Below are 10813 nucleotides of genomic sequence, written 5' to 3'. Positions count from 1 at the left end.
AGTGACATCATCATGTTTCATTGCTGGATATTAAAACAGGAAAAGTCGAAGCGTTTGGTAAAAACCAAACGAGCGTGCTGCTTCGTATTTATCAATTTTTATTCTACATGTACATATACACTTACAAGTTACATTACATGTTATACAAAATGTGTTCTGCCACATGGAAATTAAACTAAAATTACGAGTATACATCTGTTCTACACACACACACACACACACATGTGCACAGGTTCAAAGGTGAAAGGTCTAGTGTGTTGTATATTTTTGTAAAGGTTTTATCTCATGTTCTTTGTATTGAGCGACATCATTTTTTCTGTTATTTGTTGTGTTTGATTGACAGGCAGGTGGTCCAGATGTTGCTCCTGAGCCACATCTGGACCAACTGCGGCCGCACGGCTCCTCAACATCCACGGCTCTAAAAAGAGGGCATGGCTCTTTGCTTGTGAGCAAAAACCCGACGTTCCCCAGCTGCTGTTTCAGAGGCTGAGACATTCTTCTGATGTCAAACTGAAAACATCTGGATGTGACGCGATGTGACGCCACCTCGTCTGTGATTGGCCGGCGGACGCAGCGAGCAGACGGCTGGGAGGTGGACAGCAACACTGACGGATGTTTTAGCGCGGTGTCAGAGGGTTTTAGGCGGACTTTTCCTTTAATAAAAGTCAGTATGGGCCGTGTGTCACAGGTGACCGTGGTGTTTTTGGAGTTTCTCAGGTGTGCAGGTCAACACTGCTGAGCCCACTGACAGCTGTTAGCTGCCCTCACAGTAACACACACACACACACACACACACACACACACGCACACACACACGAGCGGTGTGGGCACTGGATGCTGACTGTAGCTGGGTTTCCATCCAAATATATCAAAATTTTTGAGCGAATTTTGTCAAAATGCGCAAAAGAAAATGCGAATTTATGCCTGTTTCCATTAGTTTTGTTTTGCGATTATTGAGAGGAAAACCTGTTTCCACAGCAAAAAGTCGCATTTCCTTTTATCGATACGCTGAGAAATCCACCCCCGCCAAGCGTAAAAACTTTTTTTGCGAATTTTCGGCCGTTTTTCGAATTCCTGGCGTTTCCATCCAAGTTTTTTTTTTTTTTTTTTCGCAATTTCTGAAAATGCGAATAGAAATAGGTGGATGGAAACCCGGCTAGTGATGCAGCTCACTCATCAGCTGTCAGTCGCTGCAGATCCAGATCCAGTCTCATATTGTTATGAGTTACAACATATAATATGGAACAACATGTAAGATGATCGTTTCAGGCCCACAGCCAAAATGTTGCACAAAATCAGTAATTAATAAAAAATGTCCAGTAGTCCCCTTATTTCCCACAATATCTCCCAGAATTCCCCGGGTTAGATGTGCAGGCGAAGCTTACACTGGACTTCACCTGCCCTGACCCGCTTTCCCTGAGAGGTGGGCCAGGTGGGCGGGGCGGGCTCGCATTTTTTTTTCTTTTTTTTTGGCACAAGAATCCGTACATATATGGTGTGAAAAACCGGGTTTTTCTCACACCATATATACACCTGAGTTTCACTAAAATGATGCCGACATGACCCAACCTGAGCGAGCGAGCGAGAGAGCGAGAGAGAGAGAGAGAGGGAACGGCAGAATCGAGAACAAAGCAGTGAATCAGAGAAATCAAATGTTATTTTCTGATTATTACTTTCTGATTGTGTCATGGTGTTTACGCCCCAGAGCCTAAATTAATTAATTAATTAATTAATTTAAACACAAATTAAAAAAAAAAAAAACAAACAAACAAAAACACACACACACACACACACACACACATCTCCGCACAATGAAGGAGAAAGGTGCTGCATCCAAAATGAATGCAGTTTCCTTGCTGATGAAAGGGAAGCTGCTGTAACACACACATGCAGGGATGTGTTCACATGCAACCCCTCCCTGTCTGTCACTCCACACAGAACCCCCCCCTAACACACACACACACACACACACACACACACACACACACACACACACACACACACACACACCCACACACCCACACACACCCTTCAGCGTCACCGGCTACACAGCACTGAACCCTCCAAAAAAAAAAAAAAAAAAGGGAAAATCCTGAAAAAGGTGCAGGGGGCGGTTTGGCGGTTGGCCTGTCAAAACGCTGTATCATAATAATGCGGTTATTGTGACAGCCTTGATGACAACAACAGTACTACGACTACTACTAAAAATACTACTACTCTACTGCTTCTACTAGTGGTAACAATGATAATAAAAATATAATGCTAATAATATTGAAGAAAAAGAGCTCTGGTGTCATTACTAGCAGATATCCAAATTCAGTTATCAGAACTGGAGCTGAAAAAAAAAAAGTGGATAGGTGCATCTCTGACACACACACACACACACAGACAGACAGACAGACACACACACACACACACACACACACACACACACACACAGACACAGCGATGGCAAGGATGTAACCTTGAGCGTCTCCACAACAAAGAGTGGGAGAGAAAAGAGCAGCAGAAAGACTATGAAGGTTTTTCTGCTTCACCTCCTCCTCTTATCTCTTCAGCACACACACACACACACACACACACACACACACACACACACACACACACACACACACACACACACACACACACAGACCCACAGTGGTTCAGAGTATCTTGTTGACCTGGACATGAAATCACTCCTGACGTCTGAGCAGCACCTTCTGCTCAACAGAACATGAATATTATTATTATTATTATCATTATTATTATTAATATTATGTGTGTCAGTGGAGCTGATTCAGAGTGAGGAGCTGCTGCTGAAAGGGAAACACTGATATTATAATGTGACGCTCTGTGAGGACGGGGTGACGCGCATTTAAAACACTAACAAATAAATAAATAAAGAAGGCAGCACAGAGCAGCAGGTTACCTGTGGACACACCTGAAGACTGCTGCTATCAGTAATAATAATAATAATAATAATAATAATAATAATGATAAATACAGCCCTAACGATAAAGACAGTAATGATCAGAGCAGAGCTGGTGCCCCTCATCCACTGCTCTTAACGAGCCTCGTTAGTTACCATGACAACAAATCACCAAACACCTCCTGCTTCAGTGAGATCTGAGCTGGACGGACTGGAGCCGCCAGCCTGCTCTCACTGGTTCTACTGGTACTACAGGTACTACAGGTACTGCTGGTACCCAGCTGCCAAGGGTACTTCTTGTAGTAACATTTTTACAGGTAGTACTATCATGGTTACATGTAGCGTTGCTATAGTTACTGGTACAACTATCATGGTTACTGGAAGTATTCCAGTACTGTAATGGTGTCAGGTAGTACCAAAACGGTTACTGGTACTCCTGCCAAGGATACTTGTCATATTGTCATGGTAGTACTGTCATGGTTACCTGTAGTACTGCCATGGTTATATGTAGTACTGTCACGGTTACATGTAGTACTGTCACGGTTACATGTAGTACTGCCATGGTTATATGTAGTACTGTCACGGTTATATGTAGTACTGCCATGGTTATATGTAGTACTGTCACGGTTATATGTAGTACTGTCACGGTTACATGTAGTACTGCCGTGGTTACCTGTAGTACTGTCATGGTTACCTATAGTACTGTTATGGTTACCTGTGGTACTGTCACGGTTACCTATAGTACTGTCATGGTTACCTATAGTACTGTCATGGCTACCTATAGTACAGTCTTGGTTACCTGTAGTACTGTCATGGTTACCTATAGTACTGTCATGGTTACCTATAGTACAGTCTTGGTTACCTGTAGTACTGTCATGGTTACCTATAGTACTGTCATGGTTACCTGTAGTACTGTCATGGTTACCTATAGTACTGTCATGGTTACCTGTAGTACTGTCATGGTTACCTGTAGTACAGTCATGGCTATGTGTCTACGTAGTACTGTCATGGTAGCATGCAGTATTGTAAAGGTCACATGTAGCATTATCATGGTGGTTACATGTAGTACCACCATGATTACATATAGTACTGTGCTGTTAATATTACTGTGCGTAATACTGTTATGTTTACTGGGAATACTGTTGGCTACAGGTGGTCCTGTTAGTACTATCGTACTTCATCACAGTACTGTCATGGTTACTGGAAATACTGTAGTACTGTCATGGTTTCTGGTAGTACCAAAATGGTTACTGGTACTGCTGCTAAGAATATTTGTTGTATTGTCCAAGTTACATGTAGTACTGTTGTGGTTAAGGGTTGTACTGTTTGTAATGCTGTGGTAACTAGTAGTACTAACATGGTTCCTGCTATTACTGCCAAGGATACTTGTTGTATTGTCATGGTGTAACCAGTAGTACTGTTATGGTAACCTGTGATACTACTGTGATTACAGGTAGTACTGGTTATTATACGGGTTGTCATGGTTACTGATAGTGCTAACATGGGTACATGCATTACTGGTACTACTAAGATGGTTACAGTTAGTACTGTTAGTACTATCATTGTTACTAGTAGTACGTGAAATACAAACATTATTACTGACTCTACTGCCGGGGACACCTCATGTACTGATAGCATGGGTACTTGTAGTACTGTCATGGATACTGTAGTACTTTCACCAATACTGGTAGTACTAAGATGGTTACTCGTGGTGCTGGCATGGTTACTTGTACTGCTGTTGGTACAATCATGGTTACAGGTAGTACTAACACTGTTACTGCAGTACTGCTGCTGTGAGCTGTGAGCCTCGGTCAGGTGATGTCAGTGGGCGGAGCTCAAGGCAGGAAATACAAACCCAGTCGGACCTGTGTCTCTCAGATCTGAGGCCTGACCCCGACAACACACACACACACACACACACACACACACACACACACACACACCCCACCGACCTGCCTGCTGGCACTACACGTACTGTAGGTACTACTGCCAAAGGTACCTCTGCTGCTACAACAGTTACATGTAGTACTGTCAGGATTACAGGTAATACTGTCATGGCCAGTGGTAGTACTGTCAGGGTTATATGTAGTACTGTCATGTTTAGTGGCGGTACTGACACGGTTTCTGGTACTACTGTCATTGTTGCCTGTAATGCTGTCATGGTAACATGTAGTATTGTCATGGGTACATGTAGTACTGCGATGGTTACTGGTAGTACTGTCAATACTGCGATGGTTACATGTAGTATCGTCATGGGTACGGGTAATACTGTCATGTTAAATGCAGTACCGTCATTGTTACATGCAGTACTGTCAAGATTACATGCAGTACTGTGAAGGTTACACGTAGTACCGTCATGGTTACACACAGTACCGTCATGGTTACATGCAGTATTGTGAAGGTTACACACAGTACCGTCATGGTTACACGCAGTACCGTCATGGTTACGTGCAGTACTGTGAAGGTTACACGCAGTACCGTCATGGTTACACGCAGTACCGTCATGGTTACATGCAGTACCGTCATGGTTACATGCAGTACTGTGAAGGTTACACGCAGTACCGTCATGGTTATACGTAGTACCGTCATGGTTACACGCAGTACCGTCATGGTTACGCGCAGTACCGTCATGGTTACACGCAGTACCGTCATGGTTACATGCAGTACTGTGAAGGTTACACACAGTACCGTCATGGTTATACGCAGTACCGTCATGGTTACACGCAGTACCGTCATGGTTACACGCAGTACCGTCATGGTTACACGCAGTACTGTGAAGGTTACACACAGTACCGTCATGGTTATACGTAGTACCGTCATGGTTACACGCAGTACCGTCATGGTTACATACAGTACTGTGAAGGTTACACGCAGTACTGTCATGGTTACACGCAGTACCGTCATGGTTACACGCAGTACCGTCTTGGTTACACGCAGTACCGTCATGGTTATACGTAGTACCGTCATGGTTACACGCAGTACCGTCATGGTTACATACAGTACTGTGAAGGTTACACGCAGTACCGTCATGGTTACACGCAGTACCGTCATGGTTACACGCAGTATCGTCATGGTTACATGCAGTACTGGTGGTGCTGCAGGTGCAGTCGTGGGCTCGGCCTGCCACCAGCCTCAGAACACAGACGGTTCAGACCGTCTCCCTTCTCTAACGCCACTATTCTGCAGCGGGACGTCCCGTCTGTGACCACAGAGACAAAACAACCACCAAAATGAAGATTAATCGATTAGAATTACATAAACAAGCGATTTACGCTTCTACCTGGAAAAATACACACACACACACCCCGGCCTGACACTCGTTCTGTCGTCTCTCCTCATTGGACATCACTCAGATCTGCGTCGGCCTGTCAGAAACTAAACTACCACAGAAAACCGTCTCTGGGCCACACACACACACACACACACACACATACACACACACACACACTCAGTTTGTTAGTGTGTGTGTCAAACTTAACCTACCATGCTGTCTCTTCTACCTGTGTGTGTGTGAGGGCTGAACGATATATCATTATCATATTGTTATCTACATATGAACATGTGAGATATTAATATTTCAAAAAGCGAAGATATGGACGATATTCAGGGTTAGGGGTCAGCCGGAGGCACTGATCGATCTGTTCCGATCAACAAAATACTTTGCGGAGTAACGGCTTTTCCTTCATCCAGTTGGTGTCTTTGTGCTGTTTTATGAGGAATGCTGAATTTTCACTGTTGTTTCACTTCAAATTCAAATAAGTGTGGACCCACAGGCATGTCGTGTCACTATCACGATATCTGACTTAAATACTGAGGTGTGATATTTGTCCGTGTCGTGCAGCCGTATTGTGTTTCAGGGGTGGGCGAAAAAAAAATATTGATGCAGTACAATATCACGATGTTTTGTGTGGCGATATGGTATCAATACACGGACGCCATATATCGATATTGGATCACCAAGAATCGGTGCAACATTTCTGCCAGAGCTGGTCAGTCTGTCCCGTTTACTGCAATAAAAACGACTGAAGGGAAAACTTTATCCGATTTAGATAAAACAGATGTCGACACAGTTTTCCTTTGGGGACGTAACAATCATCTGCAGTAGAGCAAAGGTAAAATGTCGCAATACACTCAGCACGTCGAAATATGTTGTACGGCGGGGCCTCCTCTGGTGGGCGTCAGGGGTGTGAAGATCCGTCAACGATGCGACAGGATCGATGCGAAACGCGACAAACGATCATCTTTGTCATCTTTCAGATCACGCCGCCTTTATTTTGATCATTCTCCGTGCGCCGTGTCCACCTAAACGCACCTGAAACAGTGGCAGCAGCTGCCAGCTAGTGCCGTGCTAATGAGGGCGAGCGTCGGAGATAAAGACGAGGAGGAGGAGGAGGAGGAGGAGGAGGAGGAGGAGGTTCGCTCCTCTCTGGGAACTAAGTCAGCTGTGTGGAAACACTCTGGATCCAGGAGGAAAGACCCTGCAGGAGCATCGGAGCCTCTTTAAGTCGACTGATCTGAAACCATCTGCACGAGAATGTGACACTTCATTGTGACCGGCGCCTCTTTTCTACTTTTTTTTTTTTTTACTTTTTTTTAAAAATGGAAACTAATGTCATGTTTTCCATTTAAACGTCTAACAGAGCTCCGCAATAAACTTGTCGAGTCATATTTCAGTTGTTTTGCGAGCTGATATGACGGGCGGTAACTCACCGCGGTCTGATATCGATCGCGGGGCCCTGAATCAAATCCAAATCCTATCTAATCACACCGGACGCTGTAATATTGGCAAATACCGCATCGTCGCACAAAGAATCAATATGATATCGCATCGTGATGAAACTTGTCATTCCCACCCCTAGTGTGTGTGTGTGTGTGTGTGTGTGTGTGTGAAACTAAATCTCCTGTCTTTGCTACCTGTGTGTGTGTGTGTGTGTGTGTGTGTGTGTGTGTGTATAGGAAGCAGACACACCTCCACAGTGCACATATATGGCTGTCACAGTGTTGCATAACGCCAGCCTACTTTCTAACCAACTTACAGTAAACAGCAGCCTATAGGGGGGGAGGGGGGAGAGGAGGTGGGGGTGGAGGGGGGAGGGGAGGGGAGGGGAGGAGGAGGAGGAGGAGGAGGAGGGGGGTGGTGGTGGGGGGGGGGGGGGGGGGTCCGACTCATATTAACTATTGGAAAGCGGATGAGGCTTTTACACACTGTTAAAGGGACTTGTGACGCGGCCCGTCCGCCTCGGCGTGCGGGTCGGAACCCGGAGGTCGCGGGTTCGAGTCCCGCAACTTTTCGCCCGTGTTATTTTAGCAGCACAACAGGTTGTCTGTGTGAGTGACACGTGTGGCCAAACTTCTGTCCTGCTCCCTCTCTCTCCCTCGCTCCCTCTCTCCCACGCTCCTGCTCCGCGCCCCGGCCGCACGCTCCCGCAACTCGCGCTAAACTAACTCCGCGACAAGTGTCAGCGCGAGCCGAGTGCGTGAAACCCCCGCAACAAGTCCCGACTCCTCCGAACTGCTCCGCGAGCTAGTTAGCATGCTAGTGTGTGAGTGTGTGTGTGTGTGTGTGTGAGAGTGTGTGTTTGAGAGTGTGTCTCCGTGTGTGTGTGTGTGAGTGTGCAAGTGAGTGTGTGTTGATGAGCGCAGAGAACTAGCAGCAAGCAGACACGGGAGAATCCGAATAAAAGTGCTTTGGCTCGGTCTAAACGGCCCGGTTCGACCCGGGCCGGGTGTGTGCGGAGCCCCCGGTGTTGTTGTTACCTGCCGGGCCCTCTGTAAAGCATCGGCCAGGCCGTCTGACTTCAGCCCCGGCTGGCTCATCGAGGCCTGTCCCTGCACCAGCTCCGCCATCATAGCGCCACTGAGCTAGCCGATAGCTGTTAGCCCGTTAGCCGGATTAGCCCCGCTTTGCTAGCTGGAGCTGGAGCTGTGGCCAGAGAGCAGCAGGAAGGGAAGACGTGTCACTCCGCAGCCTTTTCCCGGAACCAAAAAAAAAAAAAAAAAGAAAGAAAGAAAGGAAAAGTACTTACTGCTTCATCTGTTTGTGAACAATGTTGTTATCTTCTTTGTTCATGACTTGAAATAAACATTTATGAAAAAATAAATAAATAAATAAATAAACTGCTTTCTATACAAAACCTGCTATTTGGCTGTTGCGGTTTACAGTTATAGATAGATAGATAGATAGATACTTTATTCATCCTGCAGGAAATTCACAGTTTTTCAGCAGTATCCACAGATTGCAGATTAAATTTAAAAAAAAAAAGATAAAAATAAATAAATAAAAATAAAAAAATAAATAAAAAACAAAAAATAAAGAATAAGATCTGAGTACAACAGAATAAGATCTATATATATAAGCATGATAATGCATTTTTACCTTGTTGATTTATTTTTGACTTCTTGACAAATTCCACATTCACAAATGCAAATTTACAAACAAAAACAACAACAGAAAAAACTCAGTTCTTTGTATTCATGAAGGAAGTGGGGCAACACAGCAAAACCAGTGCATGTTGGCAATAATTTCAGTGTTTTTAAGTGAGTTTATAATCGTACACACGATTTTAATTTATTTTTATGACCAGTCTTTTTTGATAGTTTTGTTTGGTTTTGCTGTGTTTCTCTCTGTTGCATCACTTTACCTTTCATGGTCTTAATGCTTCATCTATGTGTACGCATCTTTTGTTTAAAGTCTTGTCAAGTGCAAACAACAAATGCACTTACACATGGAAGGCACTTCACATTTTCTTCTTAAAAGTTCTAAAATAAAGACGTAATGTATAAAATAAATATAATAAAGCGGTAAAATAAATAAACAATAAAATAAAACTTAAAGCGCTTTTTCCCCTGTTGTATTTTCCTTAAAATTTGTCATTGTTCTTCTGGAGATTTTTTAAAATTAAATTTCAAACCTGCATTTTCATTATCACAAACATAAACATAATATCTAATTGCTTCATTAAAATCGAAAAAACAAAAGCCATGTCATTATAGTAAACCAGCTATGTTTATTCCAATCAACATTTTTCTTTATTCTTTTTTGTTTAATTAATATGGCTCATTACTACTCATTTTCTTTTTTTAATATACAGTTTTGATGTATTTTTATTTTTTTTCCACAGCATAATGTTTATGTTATGTAAACAAATGTGTAGTTTTGGTTTAGTTGTCTTTGGTTTAGTTGCCATGACAACAAAGTCATTCATAGGGCAGAAGGTTTAATTAGATCTTGTTTGTTTGTTTTTTTCTTTTTTATTAATCATTAAACTGTGCTTCAAAACCACGTGAGGACAGACAAGCAGCCGCTTATAGCAAACCGGAAGTCCGCCTGCTTTTCTCTGCTTTTCTCTTTTTTTAACCTACCGCGTGAGGTATCTCGCCGATAGAGGATGTTTTGCTCCTGCTCAGCTGTTGGCGACTCGCTGCTCCGTTTCCGCTTCCGCGTTCAGTCACGTGTCGCAGGCGGTGAACTTTTCCATGTTGAGTTGTAGTTTGGTGACAGAGGAAGGCGTACGAGCGCGGATCGGCACCGTCGCGCGGGATCAAAGACGGAACGCGACCCACCTGAGTCCGAGCAGCTCGTGCCTCTTTTACCTGGCCGCTGCGCTCCGGCCCGTCGGGCTGCCGTGACCTCTGACCTTTGACCTGCTTACCGTGAGCTGCAGCTTGTTGATCTGCTTCCTGAAACTTCCTCCCACTTCTTCTTCTGCGCTTGGAAAACTTAACACATCAATCAGCCAGCCAATCAGACGGTATTTACACAGCAGCTCTCGTTCAGAAACACGGAACACGAAAGAAAAACTATACAAACAAGTAAACTACACCCCAGCTTCACCCCCCAGCAGCCCCCCCTCCTGGAAAAAATCAATAAATAAAAATCAAAAATAAAAACAGGAGCTGAGG

The 10813-nt window shown here is 44.1% G+C and overlaps 1 protein-coding gene across 2 annotated transcripts in view; it reads right to left on the bottom strand.

Moving 5' to 3' along the window:
* fubp3 (far upstream element (FUSE) binding protein 3) overlaps positions 1–10582 on the bottom strand; it is a 34145-nt gene extending 23563 nt beyond the window's left edge. Inside the window, exons 1-2 of one of the 2 annotated variants that reach the window (XM_030059511.1) lie at positions 10274–10582; positions 8669–8880 (exon numbers count right to left, since the gene is read on the bottom strand). In XM_030059511.1, the coding sequence (XP_029915371.1) occupies positions 8669–8761 (93 nt within the window). In that variant the 5' untranslated portion in view covers positions 8762–8880; positions 10274–10582. Of the gene's footprint in view, positions 1–8668; positions 8881–10273 lie in introns of those variants that run through there. The other variant, XM_030059513.1, reaches the window with a different exon arrangement.
* Positions 10583–10813: the final 231 nt, after the last annotated feature.

The sequence above is a fragment of the Myripristis murdjan genome, chromosome 9, assembly GCF_902150065.1.
Source record: "Myripristis murdjan chromosome 9, fMyrMur1.1, whole genome shotgun sequence".
NCBI lineage: Eukaryota > Metazoa > Chordata > Actinopteri > Holocentriformes > Holocentridae > Myripristis > Myripristis murdjan.
Note: the sequence above shows the minus strand (reverse complement) of the source record. Positions and strands in the feature narration are given on the sequence as shown.